We start from the raw sequence: 22,714 nt of genomic DNA on the forward strand, positions 1-22,714 counted from the left end.
TCAGCAGGACTCGGTCCCTGGCATTCCCTGCACACCCTCTGCGCCGATGGTGTACAAGCACGAGGTGGGCGGCAGGTGGGGTGCAAAGACCACCCGCAGGGTGCGGGCTGGCTCCTCCTTGCCGCGAGCACGCTCAGCTGTGAGCCTCATCAGTAGCTGGTTGGACCAGGCCGTCCCCAGGGCTGGTGAGACCCGCTCGTCCGAGAAGCTGAGTCAGAAAGCAGGCTACGGTCACTCACAGAGAACCCAGGGCCCCCCACCGGGCCCCTAGTGTCAGGACTCACCCCTGTGGCCCAGCAGGCCTCTGCTCCTCTGCCACCTCTGTGACCTGGAAGATAAGCCAGGCACCTGAGCCACTGAGGCCATGGCCGAGGACGTGCCGCCCCCAGCCCTGCCCGGCCGGGGACCCCAGTGGCGAAGGGTGGGGGTGCACCTGGTTGATGCAGAGCACGGGGCTCTGAAAGGAGCAGCTCAGGTGGCGAAGCGCAGCCCCCAGCGTCTGGAGGTGGCGGGCCCTGGCGGTCAAGGCTTGGCTGTCGAATTCACATCGGAATGGGGCGGCCACCGAGTCTAGCACCACCAGGCGGGCCATGCCACGTGCCAGCAGGATGGGCACCCGTCGGCTCACACATTCCAGCAGAGTGTCCTGGAAGTTGGGGGCCCAGGTGAGGCTGCAGCACTCCACCAAGTGGCCAGCAGCCTCTGGTCCACGGGGACCCTGCACCTACCTTAGGGAAAGGCCTCAATCATGTGAGCTCCAGCTCCTTCCCAGCAGCCCCCCTCTCTGTGCTCAGAGCCACTGCTTCCTTGTGCCACCCACCCACCCACCCAAGTGTGGACGTGGCCACATCACTGACCGCAGCCTGGACTCTCTGTGAGCCTGGCCCCTCCTACAGCTGCCCGCACAGCTGGCCTAGAGTCCGCAGGCTGCCGAGGCCTGGCTCACTGCAGCCCTGGGGGCTCTGCCAGCCATCTTCCTTTAAGGCTTCCCACTACATGAAGTCTGGAGCCCCGCCCGGTCAGACCAAGCAGGGTGGGAGCGGCACTACCTCCTGGTCTCTGAGCATCTTGAGAAGCAAACTGCCGAGGGGTGGAGGCACTGCGGGTGGACAGGCGGCATACCCTGGGGCCACCTGGGCTGCTGAGCTATAGCCTCCTGCCAGGGCCATTAGGGGCAGGCAGGCCACTCTCTAAAGAGCAAAACTTGGCAGAACCACGTGCTCGGTGAGAGGCCCTGGGCCAGGGACCCCAGGCTCCTGCCTGGGGATGGACCCCACGGTCCCCTGGGGCCAAGGCCCTCCCCCATTCGCAGGACAGGCAGGTTCCCAGCAGCGGACGGCACTTCCTGAGTTTTGGCTGCTCAGTGTCTGGTTCAGCTCCTGAGAGGGCCGTTCTCTGCTTCACCCCCAGGGTGTCTCCAGGGGAAAACGACAGCGGCAGCAGCGGCCTGGAAGACGCTGGCTTTAACGTGAGTACCTCACCAGGCAGGGCACCCGAGTTCACCTGAGCTTGCCCTGGCCATACCTGTATCCGACACAGTGGGCACACTGGGAGATGAGGCAGGCGGTGACCATGCCCATGACCGCAGGGTGGGTGTGACCGTGCCCATGACCACAGGGTGGGAGGTTACAGCACCCGCTGGCCACAGGGTGGGAGAAACTGTGCCTACAACCACAGGGTGCGGGTGAACATGCCCACTGGCTGCAGGGTGGGGGTGACTGTGCCCGCTGGCCGCAGGTGGGGGTCCAGAGCAATCCTGGTGAGGGGTGCTTCCTGTAGAGGACCCCGGGGGCCAAGCTCAGAGACCCTGTGCTGATCAGGAGTCAGGTCGCAGGACAGTGGGCACCCTAGGCTTTCTGCTGCAGGAAAACTGGGCCATTACCCCGCGTCACTGTCTCGGCCACGGCGGGGTTAGCCCGTTACAGACGTGGGGGCACTAAGGGAGAGCGGCCTCCCCTGGACCTGCATGCCCAGCCCTCGGCTCCAGGGAGCTCACACCAGCGTTAGCCACTCCCATACCTCTCCTGGCAGAGAACAGAGCAAAGTCAAACCCACCACTGGCCTGACCACTTGTCCTCTCTTCCAGTAACCCTGTCCTGGCCCAGGATGGCACTGTGTATGCATAACTAGGAGTCGGGCCTGTGACCGCCGGGGCGCAGCCACCGCTGAGGCTGGGAGGCCGAGAGCAGGGGCTACAGTGTTGAGGGCCTCTCCTGCGTCCACTGCCGCGAGCTTGTCGCTGATCAGCTGGACGCCTCGGGCCAGCCCTCTCCAGGACCCTCAGATGAGGGGCGAAGACGGGCACTGGGTCAGGGTCCGAGGTGGCCTGTGCCCATGCTCCACCTGCGCTGCGTTGTGTGATACTGTATTTTACTGTACATTTTTTTAAAAATTAAAAGTTTCTATGCCCTAGCCTTCGTGTGAAATTCTTGTGACAATTCTCAAATGGTGTGCCCAGGCGCTGGGGACAGGGTGCCGGACTCACCGTACTGTTTTGCCCTCAAACTTCCCGTTTTTCCTTCTAAATTCTCCATTTTCTCTTTTCTTTATCAAACAGCCATCACTCTAATCTGAAAGTCTGACCAGCTCATGCGCAGCCAGACACCCTCCCTGCCACCCCGTCTGTCCATAGGAAAACCAGCTGTTTCCAGCTCCATTGGCCCAGCGTTGTACTCCACAGACCAGGTGGCCCTCACAGATGGAGGAGGGCAGTGGGCTGGGGGCCTTGGCAGGAGGGGGTCTGCGTGGCCGGACCAGGGCAGCCTCCCACCAGTGAGGAGCCCCTGTGCCCCAACAAGGCTCCACCTGAGACAGCCAGAACACCCAGTGAGGCCACTCCCCCAGGACAGGAGCCCAGAGCGCAGCCACCTCCCTGGACATGGTGTCCTTTCTGGGGCCTCCACCACGGCGGGGTCTGGGTGGGGATGAAAGGTGGGGGCAGGGAGCTTGCGCAGCCCTGGCCTTTCTGTGGGGCAAGAGGCTCATCTGGGTGTGGGGAAGCATGTCTTAGGCCCTGGTGCCCAGGGGACCCTGCTGCCCCTCCCAATGCCTCTGCGCCTCTGCCCCCTACTGCCCCCCCCAGCACCTCTGTCCCCACTGCCCCTGGGGACAGGCTGCCAAGTCACACGTGGGGCACCCAGTTTCACGGGAACGTCAGACTGGCGCTGATGTCACTTTGCAGACGTCACGTTGGTGCTGGTGACCTGGGCAGCCCCGCGTGGTGGGCAGACTCGCAGGGGACACTCACCACATCAGCCGCGTGCTCGATGAAGATCTGGTCCCCAAACCTGACCTTGCTCAGCAGCTCCCCCGGGACGCCGGGCCGCAGCCGTGGCTGGTGTGTGATTAGCTGCTGCAGCCGCCTGTCTGGGAAGACGTCCTCCGTGCAGATGTAGACAGCCCCTGGGGGGACGGACTTGCTGACCCGCGCAGACACCCCTGATCAGGTGTCTCGTTCTGCCCCTCACTGTCCTGCACTTCATCTGGGGCCCCCAGTTCTCACGCTCCCATGCTCCAAAGGGTTCCCCTGTCTAGCCCCATCTGGCACGTTGTCCTGGGGGGTAAGAGCTGCCCTGACAGCCATGTTCCTGTGGGGCCGGCTCCTTTCCTGGCTGGCCCTCCAGACGTGGCTGACCCATCAGGAGGCCCCTTGGTCCTCAAACCTGCTGGTCAGCACTGCTGTGTCCCTGCTGGCCAGAGGGCTGGCCTGGAGGATCTGGGATCAAACCAACGTCTGCATGAGGCCTGGCCCCATGTGTCCCCTCCAGTGCCCTCTGTCCCATCGGCCATCTGTCAGGCAGCACTGTGTCCCTGAGGCTTGGGTGGAACGGCAGCAAGGGGCCAAGGGTGGCAGGGGTGGCTCGGGCGGCCTGGTCCCCTGGAAAAGGTGGACGGCAGGTGCTTGGCTGAGCTGTTGCAGGGGGTGCAGGCTGCCTCCCTGGCTCCTCACAGCCACTCCGTGTTGGGTCAGCTGACAACCCTATTTACAAGGCTGCGTCCCCATCCACCCAGTCAGACGAGGCTGGGTTAGAGCTGCCCCCACCAAGGACTGGCCAGTGGGGGTGCTGGGCACCACCGGGAAGGCTGGGCCAGGTGTGGGGGGACTGCAATGCCAAGTGCCTGTCTGTGTGAGCAGACCCCGGGGTCCTCCCCCACTTTTTGTCAGGAGCCCCACCTCTTCCCTAGAGCCATCGCCAGTATACACGGCACATGCCAGATGCAGGGGTCAGCGGGGTGCAGAGGACCAGCATGGAGGACATGCAGCTTCAGGGGGCACACAGTTGGGGTCCCAAACCCGGGGCTCCCCAGGGCGCCTGGGGCTGGTTTTGGGGCCACCAGCTCCCTGTGGCTGGCTGGAGTTGGTGATAAACGCAGGAAGCAGTGCCAAGCCTGGTGAGGGGGAGGCCTGACTGGGTCCGGGGCTCTGCTCCGTGGGGCCCCCGTCTGGGAAGCAACTTGGGCTGGGGGCTGGAGGTGAACTTTAGCTAGTGAGGCGACGGGAATCGCATGTCACAACCACTGAAGTTGGCAAAAACCATGGAACAGCCGAGCACCAGGCTCGCTGGTCGACCCTCCACATTGTAGGGGCACCTTGAATTTTAACACTCGAGAGGCCCAGCCGCCTGGAAACCTCCCTGTGGTGAAGGAAGCCTCCTCATGCTATCAATCCTGGGAGACCACAGGGCCCCGCAGGAGGCGGGCCAGACACCCCAGGAAACACGCTGCAGGTGTTCACAGCCTCAGGCTCACCCGAGCCCCCTTCCCCAGAGAAGAAAGTTAACCATCTTTTGTCGAAAGTTTCTGGCTCTGTGGACTGAATGGTTTGTAGGTGAGTGTTGGAGCTGCGTGTGTGTGAGCACGTGTGACTGCGGGTAGGTGCCTGTGTGGATGCACTGGGCACGCAAGCATGTGTGGGTCATGTGTGTGCGTGGGTGCTTCTGTGTGTGTGTAGGGGTGTGCACGCATGTGTGCACAGGTGTGTGCATGGGTACCCGTGTGCCTTCGTGTAGGTGTGTGGTACCTGTGTGTGCATATGTGTAGGTGCGAGCGTGGGTACCTGTGTGTGCGTGTAGGTGCGAGCGTGGGTACCTGTGTGCATGTGTAGGTGCGAGTGTGGGTACCTGTGTGCATGTGTGGGTACCTGTGTATGTGTCTAGGTACGTGTGTGGGTGCACACATGTACAACTCAGCTTGTGTACATGCTGCAATCCCACGGGTCAACCCCATGTGCCCGCCTGAGTGGATGTCTGCCCCTTTGTGCTGTGGTGACAGCCTCCACTGGCTCCCTGGACAGGGAGAGACCTGGTCAGTGGGAGGTCAGTGTCCTGAAGACAGACCTCACCAGCCCCGGCTTCTGAAAGGCCCTGGCTCTGTGCCTGGCCTCCTCCCCAAATGCAGGGGAAGGAGAAAGATGGGGATCGTTGAATACGGCCCCCTAGTATTAGCCACTACCTCAACCCTCATGGGAAGAATCCCAAGGACAGGGCAGGTGTGCTGGGACCCCTGAAAGCCACCGGGTCAGGACCGCCTACCCTCACCCCCTGAGGAGGAAGGAGCAGGCACTCACCGGCCTCCAGGCCACCATGCTGCTGTGGGAGCTGCACGGCCAGGCAGAGCTGTAGGGCCAACTGGGTCTTGCCAGCAGAGCTGCATCCGGCCAGCTCGGTGATGCCATCGAGGGGCAGGCCGCCGCGGAGCAGGCGGTCCAGCACAGGGCAGCCCAGGCTCAGGCGCTGGTGCTGCACAGGAAACCACGCCCTCTGCTGGTACAGCTGGAGTGCTGCGGGGGACAGCGGGGCGTCAGGTGCCACTGGACCCTGCCGTGAGCCAGGCTGGTGAGGGGATGTGGGGGAGATGCCCCAGGGAAGCACGGCCATGTGCACAGAGATAGCCCACCTGGACCCGCACGACTGGAGGACTCCCCAGAAACCCTCACACACTGTACAACTGGATGCTCTTCTGAGAAATGAGGCTCCCCAGTGCCAGGAGGGGCTGCTGGGAAGAGGCCCTGGGGATCCCCAGACGGCGGGTGGCTGGGTGGCCTAGGTGAGGTGTAGAGCGGGGCCGGGGGGTGGCACTCTGACAGTCTCACCCTCTGCTGCCCCCGTCGTGGGCGCGGTTGAGCGGGCTTTAAGGGACATTGCAACCCTGACGTGCAACCTAGTGACTTAGAAGACAGACACGCAGCAAGAGCCCTGCCGTCCACCCTGGAGAACCCACGAGCCCTGTGTGATCGGCAGCCTGGGTGCCTCAGACCCACAGCCACCCTGTCAGTGCTGCTTCCATGGGCCAGGGTGCAGCACCAGGGCTCCCCTGGACTTGAATAAGTGGGGTCATGGTATATGGATGCAGGCCCACATGGACACACGTGCATGCACACGTATCCAGACGCATGCACCTCTGCTACTTAGCAGTCTGGCAGACTGTTCTAGAAGGACTGAGAGGACAGAGCCTCCTCTTGTTCAGCCACCACACCGTGGGGCTGTGAGGTCACAGGTGAGGCTGGCAGAGTCCTCGGTGAGCCACCCTGGGCGGGGAGAATGAGCCTCACTCCACGTGGACACCTCCTCGGGCTGCCCCCAGCACTGCTCTGCCCAGTGGGTGAGCCACAGGCATCTGAGCGTGACTCTAGTAGTCCAAGGGTCCTATGGATGGCGAGCACCTACAGCGGGGCCAGACAGCCAGCCCCTTCCCCTCCACTGCAGGCCAAGGCCCAGAGAGGAACCGGGGTTTCTGCCCATGGTGGTGGGGCCTGGCAGATTCTCACCCCCCGTTCTGTTACGTGCAGGGCCTGGGGGGCACCCACAGGAGCCCCGTGATGGTGGGGAAGGTGGGGGGATGGGGGCCGGCACACATACCCCATGATGGTGGAGAGGGTGCAGAGGACAGCACCCACAGGAGCGCTGGGCCCTGGCCAAGCGGCCAAGCCTACCTGTGAAGACACCACTTCCCCGGAGCCCCAGGGAGGCTGCCTGCAGCACACGCCGGGCGTCGATGCCAGAGAGCCCAGTCAGCCGTTGCAGGTCTGGTCCAGACAGACGCAGGACTTCCCTTGCCGACTGTAGCTTGGCTGAAAGCAGAAAAAAGCGACATGGGAGGCCAGCCACTCAGCAGAGGCACACAGCAACGATGGGGCGGGGTGGGGGGGTTGCTTTCTTAGCTACAAACATTGGGCCTGTCAACGTTTCTACGTGCATGACTCAGTAACACATCACGCTCATTGAGCATCATCACTGTCTGTCCCCAATTTGTCTTCACCCTTCACTGAGGCTCAGCACTCCATAAGCAGTGATGCCCCTTCCCCATCCCACCTGCAGGAGGGGCCGGGTCAAGTATGACCGGCAGCACCTTTGAAACCTGGCTACAAGACGCGCTGAGTGGGGGGCAGGCTGGCTCACCTGGGACACCTGCAACCTTGTCGGCAGCTGTGGAGGCCAGAGGCCAGGCTGGCACCTACCCATGATGACAGCGCCCAACTACCTGCAGGCCTGCTGGACACAGCCGGCCAGAAAGAGGGCCTGCAGGGGTGCTGCTGGGCAAATACAAATGGGGGTGCTCCACCCGCAGGCCTGCACCCCAGACACAGTTAGAGGGCCAGCCCAGGGCCGAGGGGCTGGGCTGCTGTAGGTGGGGGCTGGGAGACAAAGTCCAGAAATGCAAACAAACACTAACTTACAAACACCAGCAAGACTACCCTTGGAGACATTATGCGGTGAATGGTAACTTCCCAAAAGAAATGTTGAAGTCCTAACCCCTATACCTGAGAGTGTGACCCTGTGTGGAAACAGGGTCTTCGCAGATGTTATCAGGTTAACATGAGGTCACGATGGATTCAAAAAAAAAAAAAAAACCCATTGCCGTTGAGTTGATTCCAACTCATAGCGACCCTATATGACAAAGTACAACTGCCCCATAGAGTTCCCAAGGAGCGCCTGGTGGATTTAAACTGCTGACCTTTTGTTTAGCAGCTGTAACACTCAACCATTACACCACCAGGGTCTCCTCACACTGGACAGGGGGTCCTAATCCCATCTAAATGGGTCTTTATAAAAAGCCGTGCGAAGATGAGCCCGGGGCCACCAGAAACCAGAGACAAGAAAGGGTTCTCCACGGAGATGCTGGGGGGGCGGAGGGGCAGGCCCTGCTGGCACCCTGAACTCGCGCTTCTGGCCTCCAGAGCAGCGAGGGTATCAATTCCTGTTGCTGGGAGCCGCCCACTTTGTGCTGGTGCATTACTGCAGCCCTAGGAAGCTCATGCAGGCGTAAAGAGAAAACCACAGGCTGGCATCAAAGCGGACAGCAGCGGCAGCTGGCAGTACCCGGGTGGGAAGGATGAAATGATTAGACAATGGGGGGAATAAAGCCTCTGAGGATTTGTATTTTTGGGAGGAGGGTAAATAAATTAATTCTAGGCTTGGATAAGTACATTACTTCTAAACTAGTAGAAAGAAAAAATACACTAAAAATACGCTCAACCAATCCAAAAAAAGGAAAACAAGAACACAGACACAGGATAAGCAGCTCAGCACAATATGGGATATTTAAACCCACATCACAAGTAATTCCATGAGCACATACCCACTAAATGCTTTAGTTAAAAGACAATCGTCAGATAAATGTAAGGAAAAAACAAAACTACTGATACGCTCTTTAAAAAGATGCAAGATCACCTCCACGAACAGCCGCCTCCTTGGCCATGAGCCCAGAACTGGGTGGCGCCCGGCTGCCATTCCTGAACATTTTGGTCAAAGATTCCATAGAAGAATCCTGATCAAGAGGGGGAAAATGCAGAAGAGAATTTCAAATTCTCATAGACTCCTGACATTCTGGAGCCATGAAGGTTGGACGAACCCCTGAAACGACTGCCAGGAGATAATCTTTAAACCTTAAGCCAGAAATATCCCCTGAAGTCTTCTTCAAACTAGGGTGCTGAACGGGTTTGAAAGGGTTCAGTCATGGCTGGCAAAAACCCAGGCAGCGTACGCCATCCTCCCTTCTAAGGAGTGTTCTGGCTGCACTTCTTCCAAGACAGATTTATTCAGCAGTCTGTGGTACATTCAATATTTTTTGCCAACACCGCAATTCAAAGGCGTCAATTCTTCTCAGGTCTTCCTCATTCATTGTCCAGCTTTCGCATGCGTGAGGCGAGTGAAAATGCCATGGCTTGGGTCAGGCACACCTTAGTCCTTGAAATGACATCTTTGCTTTTTAACACTATAGAGAGGTCTTTTGCAGCAGATTTGCCCGACGTAGTACGTGTATAACCGATAGCACCAGTAAATCAAACATACAACAGGAACCCAGATGTGAATACAGAAAAAGAAAGCCTGCTAAAAACCCTCAAAAGTAGGAAGCAATTTTGTTTCAGTCTTTAGATGACATGCATGTATCACCTTGATAAAAATACACAAATATTTTTACATTTTAATATTTATATTGTATTTACGCTTACGTATCTCTATACGTATGTGCCTGGCGATTGACTCTCATGATGATTACTGCCTAGGAAACTCTATGGGTCAGTTCTACTGTCTGTTCTATAGGGTCGCTATATGTGTTGAAATCAATTCAACGGCACACAAGGCACATAAATATGGAGTCTCTGGGTGGCGCAAACGGTGAAGTGCTCGGCTGTTATCTGAAAAGGTGGAGGTTTGAGGTCCACCCAGAGGAGCCACGGAGGAAAGGTCTGACGATCTAGTTCTGAAAAATCAGGCATTGTAAACCCTACAGAGCACAGGTGTACTCTGACACACGTGAGGTTGCCGTGAATTGGAAGCAACTTGATGGCAACCGATTTTTTACACATAAACATATATGTTTATATATTTTTGAAAAAGCCCTTTCAGTTAAAGAAAAAAGGCAGCACCAATGCAGATGCCTGAGTCAAATGTCTTTTAGGAAAGTCAGCAAAGGGAAGGAGGCTGCGTGGACACCAGGGTTCCACTGGACTTGCCCGATACACAGTGTATATGTGTAAGATACACACGCTTTACCCAGCACACGCGTGTCATGTACACATACATACCCTTCTTAACTGCTGCAACAATTCTTGGGTTCAGGTCCAGCTGATCCACATCCATTTCTCAGTGGCTGTCTGTGGAGCAGAACAATCTCCTAGGACAGGGGGAACGCAGACATGGCTCGCCCCGCCTCGGGCCCCTTGTGGGCGGCTGTGCGTGTCAAGAAGTCATGGTGGCTCGTGGCACTGACGTGAGCCCATCGAGGCATGACAAATCTCTCTTCACCCAGAGGTTTGAAGAGCAAACCAAGAATGCCGCTCGCCCCGAGTCGGCCACGGTGCTGCCAGAGCGTCCCCGTTTAAGCATCCTGTGGTCACTTAGAAACCTGGACGCAATCCACACATTTATGCATTCGAAAAACACCCCTCACACCCCAAAGGAGAACAGTGCCAGATGGCTGTAACACTTTGCCCTCCGTAGAAAGTGCCAGAAGTAATCATGTTCTCACCAGGGCAGCAGCAGCCCCAGACTCACCTCTTCTGGGTGTGCGTGGGGCGCTTTATCCGATCTGTGATCCACGCGTTTTGGACTCTTGACTGCAGTATCTTCTGAGTCGTTCAGTTTACTTCTCCCTAAATGTCCCCCTGGGGTCCTGGAGAGAGTGGGGAGGGGGTTTTGACTTTGCAGGACATTTGGGGAAGGAACCCTTAGTGTCATGGATTGAATTGTGTCCCCCCAAAATATATGTCAACTTGGTTAGACCATGATTCCCAGTATTGTGTGGCTGGCCTCCTTTTTCTATTGTAATTTTATGTTGAGAGGATTAGGGTGGGATTGTAACACCACCCTTACTCAGGTCACCTCCCTGACCAAGGCGAAAGGAGTTTCCCTGGGGTGTGGCCCGTACCACCTTTTATCTCTCAAGAGATGAAAGGAAAGCAAGCAGAGAGTGGGGGACCTCATACCACCAAGAAAGCAGCACCAGGAGCAGAGCGCATCCTTTGGACAGGGGGTCCCTGCACCTCAGAAGCTCCTCGACCGGCAAACTTGAGGACAAGGACGTTCCTCCAGAGCCGACAGAGAACGCCTTCCCCTGGAGCTGACACCCTTAATTTGGACTTTGCTCATAAACTGTCAGAAAATAAACTTTCTTAGTCAGAGCCATCCACTTGTGGTATTTCTGTTACAGCGGCACTAGGTGACTAAGACACTTAGTGACTCTCAGTCAAAGCTGCCTCAGGCTGGGCCTAGCGAGGCCCCAGGGGCTGTGCCTCCAAGCCCCTCAGGTCCTCCACTTGGGGGGGGGCTAGCATGTGGGTGGACCCCCTGGAAGGGGAGCAGCAGCCCTTCCGTGGCCTGAACCCTCAGTGTGGCGGGAAGCACAAGAGGCCATGTCACTCAAGACGGCAAAGCTGGACACCCCCTCTGCCCATAGCTGCCCGGCCCCCAGCCTGGGCCGGACAAGTCCTTTCAAGGAGCCATTCTGCATTCCCCTCACCACCTCCCAAACCTCGGGGCCAAGGACAGAGGGTGTGTGCAGGAACACTGAGGCCAGCAGCAGCTGCAGCCAGACTCAGGTCAAGGTCCCGAAGCAAGGCTGTTCCGTCAGTAACTTGCAGAGTTCCGCGACCCTGGCTCAAAGGTACATTCTGGAACTGTGGGCTTGAGGAGACTTTTCCTTGCAATACTCAGAAGATAAGCTTGGACAATGTTACATTGTTTCTGACACGCCAACAACCAGGCTACTACTCGGATGGCACCCTCACATCCTCCACTCTGCTCAAGAGAGGAGCCAAAAGCAGGATCAGGTCACAGAGGCCCAGCCCCTGGGAGCACCCAGAGGCCCAGGCCCGGCCTGGCATGCTCCAGGTCCAAAGCTGGGCCGGACAGTTGGGGAAAGGGCCCCTCAGGGTCAGGAGATTGCAGAGGGGGCCTCCTGGGCAGACAGCTTTCCTCTAACCACATGCCTGTGCTGTGCTGCACTGCTGTGGGGAACGCTGGCCTTTGAGGCTTCACCTCCCGCTTGGTCACCTGGGTCCTGGGCCCACAGCCTGTCAGTTTCTGAGCCAGCTGGTGGTTTCCCAAGAAGGGGGGACAGAAAGATGCCCCCAGCAGGACAAGTGTCGCCTCCAGAAGCATCAACTTGTCAAAGGAATGGTAACGTGGCTTGCTAGCTTCAAGCAGCCATCATTTCCAGCATGTGGGATCATGGAAGCCCCGACAAGGGGAGAGGGCCTGGGGGTGAGCTTGGGCGGCAGAGGACCACAGGGCATATGGCAGCAGGGCAGCGCTGGGGGGCTCAGGGGAGCAGGACCCAGCAGAATACAGGTACTGGGGTTCCTAACTCTGGAGGACTGAATGCAGAGTGCACCCCTCTCTCCCCTGGGCTTACGGAGGGCTCCTGGGCAGCAAGGCAGACTCAGCTCTGGGGTGACCAAGCAGCTCCATGTGGGCCACATGTGGCCGAGAATGGGTTGGGGCTGGCAGAGGGCGGCCAGCACAGGAAATGGAAACCAACTCTGATTCAAGGAAGCAGGCAGGAGGCCCAGGAAGCCCAGGGTGACTGCAACATGTCACACTGTGTGAGCACCCCAGACACTGGTGTCCCTGTCCTCCCGCCTCCCATGAGGAGCCTGTCCTGAGGAGGCCGGGAGGAACAGAGAGTTGTCCTGCCGTAAAGAAGGGAGATTTTGCCTATATGCTTCTTGACCCCAAATTATACCCTTATTTCCTTAATAAACCATTTAACTATAAATAACACTTAAATGCATTGTCATGTGTTAACTGTGCTCATGAGAAATCTGTACATGGATCAAGAGGCAGTCGTTCAAACAGAAAAAGGGATACCACATGGTTTAAAGTCAGGAAAGGTGTGCATCAGGGCTGTGTCCTTTCACCATATCTATTCAATTTGTATGCTGAGCAAATAACCCGAAAAACTGGGCTATATGAAAAAAAATGGGGCAACAAAATTGAAGAAAGACTCATTAACAACCTGCGTTATGCAAATCATACAACCTTGCTTGCTAAAAGTGAAAAGGACTTGAAGTGCTTACTAATGAAGATCAAAGACCACAGCCTTCATCATGGATTACACCTCAACATAAAGAAAACAAAAATTCTCACAACTGCAGCAATAAGGAACATCATGATAAATGGAGAAAATATTAAAGTTTGTCAAGGATTTCATTTTACTTGGATCCATAATCAACATCCATAGATGCAGCAGTCAAGAAATCAAAAGACGCCCTGCATTGGGTAAATCTGCTGCAAAGGACATCTTTAAAGTGTTGATGTCACCTTGAAGACTAAGCTGCACCTGACCCAAGCCAGGGTATTTTCAATCACATCATATGCATATGAAAGCTGGACAATGAATAAGGAAGAGCCAAGAAGAATTGATGCCTTTGAATTGTGATGCTGGTGAAGAATACTGAATATACAACGGACTGCCAAAAGAATGAACAAATCTGTCTTGCAAGAAGTACAACCAGAATGCTCCTTAGGGGCAAGGATGGCAAGACTACGTCTCACATACTTTGGACATGTTATTAGGAGGGATCAGTCCCTGGAGAAGGACGCGCTTGGTAACGTAGATGGTCAGCGAAAAAGAGGAAGACCCTCAAAAAGACAGATTGACACAGTGGCTGCAGCAGTGGGTTCAAGCGTAACAACAACTGTGAGGATGGCGCAGGACCGGGCAGTGTTTCCTTCTGCTGTACACAGGGTCGCTGCAAGTCAGAACGGACCTGACAGCACCTAACAACAGCGGTCTCTAAGTTCTGTGCAGCTATTGCAACGGGCTGTTGAGCCCAGGAGGGGGTGCCGTGGTACAGAGGGCTGGAGACTGGAGGTGTGTCGACCTCCAGCTCACGGGAATCAGCCTCGGGCTGCCCTGGATTCACACTCTCTCCCTCAAGTTAGATTCTGAGGCTACCATCACTACGTGGATTTCCCAGCAGGGTCATGCAGCTCCACCAACCTCTCCCCAAAACCACCAAAGACAATGATAAAGCATCAAGCGCAAACACCTGTTAAACCTGTAGTGTGTTCGAGAACCTGTTCTAGGCACCTGAGGTCCATGAACTCATTCACACCTCAGCAGGACGCTATGATGCCCCTTCTGCTAAGAGGGAAGGAAGCACCGAGCGTGAGCTTAGGTCACACAGCCGGTGCGTGGGGGCCGAGGCTTCCGGCGGCTTGACAGCACCTGGTGGGTGTCAGCGGCCTCCCGCCGGGGCGCCAAGCCCCGGGGGCTGCTGGTCTCCGAGTCCTGCGGCTCTGCTGCCCCAGGGGCTGGCCTGCGGGGAGGGGCGTCCCACCCCCGCGGAGGCGTCTCAGGACTTGGTTTCCTTCCCGCCCCCTGCCCAGAACGGGCTCTGAGCCTCCGGGCCCCCGGGCCCCTCCGCCGTCTCCTCCCCGCCTGGCGGCCACCACTCGGGCTTCTCCACGGCTGCGCGCCCCTTGGCGCCCAGGGCCCGGCTGAGCCCGCCCCTCAACGTCCCGCCCGTCAGTGAGCGCCGGGCCTCGGGTCCAGCGGGCGGGCCGTGCGGTCGGGGCGGCAGACACGGAGCCGGGCCCCCGCGCCCCGCGCCCCGCACCTCAGCCTCCCCTCCGGCCCCGGCCCGCGCCCGCCATTCCGCCGCGCTCACCTCCTCGCGCTCCGCGCTGCTCTTCGCGTCGTCCCGCCCACCGCCGCTCCGCCCTCCGCAGCTGCCTCTCCCAATGAGCGCCGGGCGCCCGCACCGCCTGCACCAATAAGAGACGAAGCATTTCATACGTCACTGGTGAGCTGACCAACCCGAAGTCCTAACCTCTCCGAGAGGGGCGGAGCGTTCCCCGGCCGGCCCTCCCCGCCGATTGGTGGCTGTCCGCAGAGGTGGCTTCTCGCGGATTGGTCAGGGAGGTGGTGGGGCGGATCCCTGGCCCCGATTGGTGCACGCTCCGGGCTGCGCTCCGCGATTGGGCGTCGGCGCTGTCTGCGGGCGCGGGCGGGGCGCGGGCGGGGCGCGGGCGACCCTGGCGGGTGAGGGGCCAAAGCGGCCGAGCGGGTGGCGGCGTCATGTCCTCGGAGGTGGCCGCGCGCCGCGATGCCAAGAAGCTGGTGCGCTCCCCGAGCGGCCTGCGCATGGTGCCGGAACACCGCGCCTACGGCAGCCCCTTCGGCCTGGAGGAGCCGCAGTGGGTCCCGGACAAGGAGGTACGGCCGCGCCCCGACCCGCGCGCCCCTCGGGGTCCCCATGCGCCCCCCGTGCGCTCCCCGAAGCCACCCCTCGGTGTCCCTGTGCGCTCCGCGTACCCCCCCGGATCCACCCCTAGGGGCCCCATGCGCTCCCCGTGCGCCCCCGGACCCACCCCTAGGGGTCCCTGTGAGCCCCCCAGAACCGCCCTTCGGGGTCACCGTGCACCCTCCCGTGCGTCCCCCAGAACCGCCCCTCGGGGGCCCCATGCGCCTCCCGTGCACCCCCTGGACCCGCCTCTCGGCCTCGGGGTCTCCCTGCGCCCCCCTCGGGGCCCCCCGGGCGGCCTTCCACATTCGGGTGCGTTGGGGCGCCTGTGCGCCCCGGTGGGACCGCCTCGACCCCGCCAGCGCCCCTCGGGTCGCCTGTCTTGGAGAGGCCGCCTCATCCCGGTCCCACTCCCCGTGACTCCTCCCCCGTGGCCGGGCGCGCCCGCTCCCCCGGCCGCCCTCCTCCTTTGCTCCCCGAGCTCCCCCGACTCGCTCTGGCCGCCCCTGCCCCCGAGAGGCTCCGCCCGCGCTGCCCTGGCACCCTCACCCGCAGGTCCCCTCCTGTCCCGCGGTCCTCCGGAGGAGCCCTGGGAGTCTGCAGTGCCCCAGTTGTGCCCAACTTCCCCGAGCTTCCAGTCCCCCAAGTTCTCCCCCACAGACACCCCCACATTCTGTTTTGCCCCTCCCCCATGGGCTGCCCCCTCCCCTTCCTTCCCTGGCCCAGCCCGCCGGCTGCTGTGAGGTCGTGTGTGACTCTACAGTCTGGGCTGGGCCTCTGGAGCATGAGACACGGCCCCGGGCGGGTGGCGGGGTCAGGCCCGTTGGTGTGGGCTCCATTGCGCGTCCCCCGGGAGGGCGGAGCCTGAGGGTGTGAGCAGGAGTGTGCCCGCTGGACAGTGAGGGCACAGCGGCCCTAGGGTGGGGCTGCCCCACCAGGGCAGAGGCCTGAGGGGTCGGGGAGTGGTGGGGGCCCTGTGCTGTCACCCTTTGCAGGAGGGAGCGCGCCCTGGGAAGGCCCTTGAAGGGTAGAGGAGTCTGCATCCCACAAACGGTGCTTCTCCACGGAGAGCCCTGCCTCTTCCCGAGAAGACCGGCACCCCGTGGTATTCATCATTTTATTTCAGAGCTAATCAAATGTCACATCTAAAAAACATCACGCACAGGTGTGTTTGAAAAGGCTGTCAGTGACAGGCCTTCTCCCAGGTGCTTTCCTCTTCCAGGGAGAGCCCCTGGGCAGTGGAGGGAGAACTCAAACCATTGCTGGTCTTAGTGAGGAGACAGAGGCAGGGGAGGCCTGGACGGGGCTTAAGCTGGGTGGGGTGTGAGCCGAGTAGGGCGGGTCCCCTGCAGCCCTGTGTTGGGACCACCCTCCATGAAGTGGGAAGAGCCTGAAGAGTGCTCCTGTGCCCTGAGGCACCAAGGCCACAGTGGAGTCTTGCTGGCATTTTTACTCTTGGTGCTGATTTTCGTGCTGTCACAGAATGTACTCGTCTTTCACGGTGCCTCCTGGGTCAGTGCTGCTGGAAGATAATTTAAAATCCATACAGCGTCATGACTGCTGTACAGATACAAAACGAGCAAGTGGTGGAAGAGGTTTCATTTAGTCAGTCAGCCAGGGAACCAGGCAGCTGTTGCAGCCAGTTCACAGAAGTCAGGAAAGCACACATTTGTCCTGAGCACGTTGAAGTGAAAGTGCGAACGGAGGCTGGCTGGTTTCCTCCACCTTGGCAGTGGAAGAAAGTTTATGTCCTCCACGCGGACCACGGTCTGCTTGTCTGCAGAGAAGTGAGACACAAAACCCGCGTTTCCCTATTACCTCCGGAGGAGCCTTTTTTAGGCATTTTTTTCTAATCGTTACCTCACGATATTTGAATACCACCGATGCACTCATTACCTGGCTATGTGCCATGCGCGTGTCCTTGAGAATCCATGGATTGACAGTTTTCCTCCGCAGCACCACTAACCCTACACTTCACGGCCTCTTGGTGGTTCTAACTCGGTTCTTAGTTCAGCCTGTTTCTTCTTTTTTGTAAGATATCACTCAGATGAGATTTGGAGTCCTGGTGGCACAATGGTTAAGAGCTCTGCTGCTAACCAGAAGGTTGGCAGTTTGAATCCACCAGCCACTCCTTGGAAACCTTGTGGGGCAGTTCTACTCTGTCCTGTAGGGTCACTATACGACGGCAATGGGCTTGGTTTGGTTTGTTTTTTTTTTCCAGATGGGATTAGGGCCCACCCTGCTCCAGTGTGACCTCATGTTAACTGATAACATCTGCAAAGACCCTGTTTCCGAACAAAGTCACACAGGGGTGAGGACTTCAGCATACCTTTGATTGGGCACGGTGTAATCCATAACTGCTCTGTGCTTATTTGGTGTTAAGGAAGGTAACTGGGGGTGGAGAAGTGAATCAAGCTTGGAGAGATGTGTTTATTTTTGGTAGTTTGGAATGGGCAGAGGAGAGCTTGGGTAGAACATGGCAGCTGGACACCTTCCCTCAGCCTTCTCTGTCATCCCCCCACCCACGGTGCACGTGGATTACATTATGGCCTTGTCTGGCACCAGGCTCCTCCGTGTCTCGCTCTGGTGGTGTTTTCAGCAGTCAGAGTCCAGTCCATTCATCACTTGCTGAGTACTCAGCTTGGCCCACAGAGGACAACCCTTACAGTGTCGAACATTTTGGGGGTGTGCATGCAGGGTGCACACAAGTGCACCTCTGGGGGCTCGTCCATAGCACTCAGCTCCTCAAAGGCATTCAAGCACAAGGATAACTGGGAATCACTCTCTCAAGAGGCCCTGCCTCCCTGGGACTGTGCCATTGGGCATGTGTGAGACCTGCTCACGGGTATGAACACAGGTGCTTGGGGCGTGCACGGGCTGCTGCGTGTGGTCTCACGAATGTGAACACGGGTGCTTGGGGCGTGCATGGGCTGCTGCCTGTGGTCTTACGAGTATGAACACGGGTGCTTGGGGTGTGCACTAGCTGCTGCGTGTGATCTCACGAGTGTGAACACGGGTGCTTGGGGCGTGCACGGGCTGCTGCGTGTGGCCTTACGAGTGTGAGGACAGGTGCTGGGGGTGTGCACGGGCTGCCGCGTGTGGTCTCAGGCTTCTCCAGCTCTGTGACCAGAGCACCTGGTTGCCAGCAGTGGGTGTGGGCCACCTGGGCCTGAAGCCAAATCTTGGGTTTTGTCCTAAAACCCAGGCAGCTTTGGCATTTTTCTTCCCACCCACCCATGGCACGAAGTGTAACCGGTGACTATGGCAGTTCTTGCTGTCTCTGGACGCTTGAACGCTCTGTAGAGTTCCACAGATCCAGACAGGTGAGGAGATATTTTATTGAAAAGGATTCTTGTGGGGCGGGGGGGGGGGGGGGGCGGGGAGGGGACAGTGGCTGCTGTGCAGTAAGTAGACACTCTAAGCCCTGGTGGCATAGTGGTAAAAAACTCGGCTGGTAACCAAAAGGTTGGCAGTTGGAATCAACCAGTGGCTGCTTGGAAACCCTATGGGGCAGTTCTACTCTGACTTACAGGGTTGCTGAGTCGGAATTGACTCAACAGCAACAGGTTTGTTTTTTTTGGTTTGCTAAGCACGAGCCCTGGTGGCGCAGTGGTTAAGAGCTCGCCTGCTAACCAAAAGGTGGGCGGTTTGAATCTACCAGCCACTCCTTGGAAACCCTGTGGGGCTTCTACTCTGTCCTGTAGGGTCTCTGGTTCAAGGGTGAGATCTGCCAGTGCCTCAGGGTCAGGCAGAAAAGGGAGAGTGAGCAAGCGTAGGAGAGAAACAGGATGAAAAGGTGGAGGGACTTGTTCAGACACGTCTTACCCTGGGGGTGGCTCGGAGTTCAGGGGCCTGAGGGAAGGACAGAAGCTGAGCTGAAGTTTGACCAAGCCAGGTTAGCGGGTATTTTGTCCCTGTGGATCGGTGGGGCTGAGACTGGGCGTTTCTCAGTGGCCTTGTCACAGGTAAACCACAGACGTCCATGCGTCTTGTCTAAGCCCTAGGAAGGGGCTTCTGTGCCATCAGCCGGTTCCTAGGACATGTGGTGGGGGCAGGGGAAGGGAATTGCTGACCTTCGCCTTTTCCAAGAAGGATCACAGGGCGCAGGGCAAGGGGTGAAGTCCAACATCATGAGGGCACAGAGCTGGCAGCACCCACGGGCGCTGGAGGTGCCAGCACGTCTTTACCTGGACACTGCCCATCCCAGGGAGTTTTTCCAGAATTTCTTTGGCTGTATGAGTTTGTTTTCTGATGTCAAGAAAATTTGTGGAAAACTTTGAAATGGCAAAAAAGAAAAAGAAAGAAGAAAAAAAAGGATTAGTGAGTATCCTGTAAGGAACCATGGTGGGTCAGTGGTTAAGTGCTCGGCTACTAACTGAAAGCTTAGCAGTTGGAACCCACGAGCCGCTCCATGGGAGAAAGATGTGGCAGTTGGCTCCCTTAGAGATTACAGCCTTGGGCATCCTGTGGGGCAGTTCTCCTGTGTCATACAGGGTCGCTGTGAGTCAGGATCGACTTGACAGCATGGCTTGGTGTCCTACGGAATAAGGCATTCTCGCAGGCCCTTCCCTGTTATCTGATCACCTGTAGTGGTCGGCAGGGTTCACATCTGTGAGCCACTTCCCAGCCCTGAAGGTGGTGACAACTGTCAGGGAAGCAGGTGACTCTAGCCCAGAGAGGTGCCGATGAGTTTCGTCTCCTGGAGGTGCTCACACGCAGCAGTCCTGTGAAAGGAGCCAGCTTGACATCCGCTAACCAGTCGGGCACGCCAGTCACACCTCACGGCCTGTGTGTCTGCTCTCTGGATTCTCCTCAAACTGGGTTTTTTTTTTTTTTTTTTTTTTATAATAACTTTTATTAAGCTTCAAGTGAACGTTTACAAATCCAATCAGTCTGTCACATATAAGTTTACATACATCTCACTCCCTACTCCCACTTACTCTCCCCGTCTTGAGTCAGCCCTTTCAGTCTCTCCTTTCTTGACAATTTTGCCGGCTTCCCTCTCTCTCTATCCTCCCATCCCCCCTCCAGACAAGAGTTGCCAACACAATCTCAAGTGTACACCTGATGTAATTAGCTCACTCTTCATCAGCGTCTCTCTCCCACCCGCTGACCAGTCCCTTTCATGTCTGATGAGTTGTCTTCAGGGATGGTTCCTGTCCTGTGTCAACAGAAGGTCTGGAGAGCATGGCCGCCGGGATTCCTCCAGTCTCAGTCAGACCATTAAGTTTGGTCTTCTTATGAGAATTTGGGGTCTGCATCCCACTGCTCTCCTGCTCCCTCAGGGGTCCTCTGCTGAGCTCCCTGTCAGGGCAGTCATCGATTGTGGCCGGGCACCACCTAGTTCTTCTGGACTCAGGATGATGTAGGTCTCTTGTTCATGTGGCCCTTTCTGTCTCTTGGGCTCTTAGTTGTCATGTGGGCTTGGTGTTCTTCATTTTCCTTTGCTCCAGGTGGGTTGAGACCAATTGCTGCATCTTAGATGGCTGCTTGTTAGCATTTAAGACCCCAGACGCCACATTTCAAAGTGGGATGCAGAATGATTTCATAATAGAATTATTTTGCCAATTGACTTAGAAGTCCCCGCAAACCATGTTCCCCAGACCCCCGCGCTTGCTCCGCTGAGCTTTGAAGCATTCATTTTATCCCGGAAACTTCTTTGCTTTTGGTCCAGTCCAATTGAGCTGACCTTCCATGTATTGAGTGTTGTCTTTCCCTTCACCTAAAGCAGTTCTTATCTACTGATTAATCAATAAAAAAACCCTCTCCCACCCTCCCTCCCTCCCCCCCTCGTAACCACAAAAGTATGTGTTCTTCTCAGGTTTACTATTTCTCAAGATCTTATAATAGTGGTCTTATACAGTATTTGTCCTTTTGCCTCTGACTCATTTTGCTCAGCATAATGCCTTCCAGGTTCCTCCATGTTATGAAATGTTTCAGAGATTCGTCACTGTTCTTTATCGATGCGTAGTATTCCATTGTGTGAATATACCACAATTTATTTACCCATTCATCCGTTGATGGACACCTTGGTTGCTTCCAACTTTTTGCTATTGTAAACAGAGCTGCAATAAACATGGGTGTGCATATATCTGTTTGTATGAAGGCTCTTGTATCTCTAGGGTATATTCCGAGGAGTGGGATTTCTGGGTTGTATGGTAGTTCTATTTCTAACTGTTTAAGATAACGCCAGATAGATTTCCAAAGTGGTTGTACCATTTTACATTCCCACCAGCAGTGTATGAGAGTTCCAATCTCTCCGCAGCCTCTCCAACATTTATTATTTTGTGTTTTTTGGATTAATGCCAGCCTTGCTGGTGTGAGATGGAATCTCATCGTAGTTTTAATTTGCATTTCTCTAATGGCTAATGATCGAGAGCATTTTCTCATGTATCTGTTGGCTGCCTGAATATCTTCTTTAGAGAAATGTGTGTTCATATCCTTTGCCCACTTCTTGATTGGGTTGTTTGTCTTTTTGTGGTTGAGTTTTGACAGAATCATGTAGATTTTAGAGATCAGGCGCTGGTCGGAGATGTCATAGCTGAAAATTCTTTCCCAATCTGTAGGTGGTCTTTTTACTCTTTTGGTGAAGTCTTTAGATGAGCATAGGTGTTTGATTTTTAGGAGCTCCCAGTTATCGGGTTTCTCTTCATCATTTTTGGTAATGTTTTGTATTCTGTTTATACCTTGTATTAGGGCTCCTAGGGTTGTCCCAATTTTTTCTTCCATGATCTTTATCGTTTTAGTCTTTATGTTTAGGTCTTTGATCCACTTGGAGTTAGTTTTTGTGCATGGTGTGAGGTATGGGTCCTGTTTCATTTTTTTGCAAATGGATATCCAGTTATGCCAGCACCATTTGTTAAAAAGGCTGTCTTTTCCCCAGTTAATTGACACTGGTCCTTTGTCAAATATCAGCTGCTCATACGTGGATGGATCTATGTCTGGGTTCTCAATTCTGTTCCATTGGTCTATGTGTCTGTTGTTGTACCAATACCAGGCTGTTTTGACTACTGTGGCTGTATAATAGGTTCTGAAGTCAGGTAAGGTGAGGCCTCCCACTTTCTTCTTCTTTTTCAGTAGTGCTTTGCTTATCCGGGGCTTCTTTCCCTTCCATATGAAATTGGTGATTTGTTTCTCTATCCCCTTAAAATATGACATTGGAATTTGGATCGGAAGTGCGTTAAATGTATAGATGGCTTTTGGTAGAATAGACATTTTTACTATGTTAAGTCTTCCTATCCATGAGCAAGGTATGTTTTTCCACTTAAGTATGTCCTTTTGAATTTCTTGTAGTAGAGCTTTGTAGTTTTCTTTGTATAGGTCTTTTACATCCTTGGTAAGATTTATTCCTAAGTATCTTATCTTCTTGGGGGCTACCGTGAATGGTATTGATTTGGTTATTTCCTCTTCGGTGTTCAAACTGGGTTTTTTAACATCCCATTGGTTCCCTCATTCATTAATGAGTTCAGGAAAATTTTTCACACATGTTCATATCATATTTGTAGGACTTACGGTTTTACTCAT

At 56.1% G+C, this 22,714-nt stretch overlaps 3 protein-coding genes across 13 annotated transcripts in view; 2 read left to right on the top strand and 1 right to left on the bottom strand.

The window, feature by feature from the left end:
- The window catches only part of KLC1 (kinesin light chain 1), an 88,189-nt gene extending 85,759 nt beyond the window's left edge, over positions 1 to 2,430 (top strand). For all 5 annotated transcript variants that reach the window (XM_049898569.1, XM_049898572.1, XM_049898576.1 and 2 more), the window contains 2 exons: positions 1,411 to 1,468; positions 2,087 to 2,430. In XM_049898569.1, the coding sequence (XP_049754526.1) occupies positions 1,411 to 1,467 (57 nt within the window). In that variant the 3' untranslated portion in view covers position 1,468; positions 2,087 to 2,430. The remainder of the gene's footprint in view (positions 1 to 1,410; positions 1,469 to 2,086) is intronic.
- Positions 1 to 15,832, bottom strand: XRCC3 (X-ray repair cross complementing 3). Of its 5 annotated transcripts, XM_049898587.1 has the most exons (10): positions 15,740 to 15,832; positions 14,615 to 14,711; positions 10,497 to 10,614; positions 10,028 to 10,096; positions 6,932 to 7,069; positions 5,567 to 5,779; positions 3,248 to 3,402; positions 434 to 646; positions 285 to 328; positions 1 to 208 (listed from the first exon to the last, which is right to left on the bottom strand). In XM_049898587.1, exons 4-10 carry the CDS (start codon positions 10,080 to 10,082, stop codon positions 1 to 3), a joined length of 1,026 nt encoding a protein of 341 aa, XP_049754544.1. In that variant the 5' UTR covers positions 10,083 to 10,096; positions 10,497 to 10,614; positions 14,615 to 14,711; positions 15,740 to 15,832. The 5 variants fall into 5 exon arrangements, with proteins under 5 accessions (XP_049754544.1, XP_049754540.1, XP_049754542.1 ...); XM_049898583.1 differs by having other exon boundaries at positions 285 to 646; XM_049898585.1 differs by lacking the exons at positions 14,615 to 14,711; positions 15,740 to 15,832 and adding an exon at positions 10,928 to 14,540 and having other exon boundaries at positions 285 to 646.
- ZFYVE21 (zinc finger FYVE-type containing 21) overlaps positions 14,982 to 22,714 on the top strand; it is a 21,576-nt gene continuing 13,843 nt past the window's right edge. For 2 of the 3 annotated variants that reach the window (XM_049898591.1, XM_049898589.1), the window contains exon 1: positions 14,982 to 15,162. In XM_049898591.1, coding sequence (XP_049754548.1) covers positions 15,025 to 15,162 — 138 coding nt within the window. In that variant the 5' untranslated portion in view covers positions 14,982 to 15,024. The remainder of the gene's footprint in view (positions 15,163 to 22,714) is intronic. The other variant, XM_049898590.1, reaches the window with a different exon arrangement.

The sequence above is a fragment of the Elephas maximus genome, chromosome 10, assembly GCF_024166365.1.
Source record: "Elephas maximus indicus isolate mEleMax1 chromosome 10, mEleMax1 primary haplotype, whole genome shotgun sequence".
In the NCBI taxonomy this organism is placed as follows: domain Eukaryota; kingdom Metazoa; phylum Chordata; class Mammalia; order Proboscidea; family Elephantidae; genus Elephas; species Elephas maximus.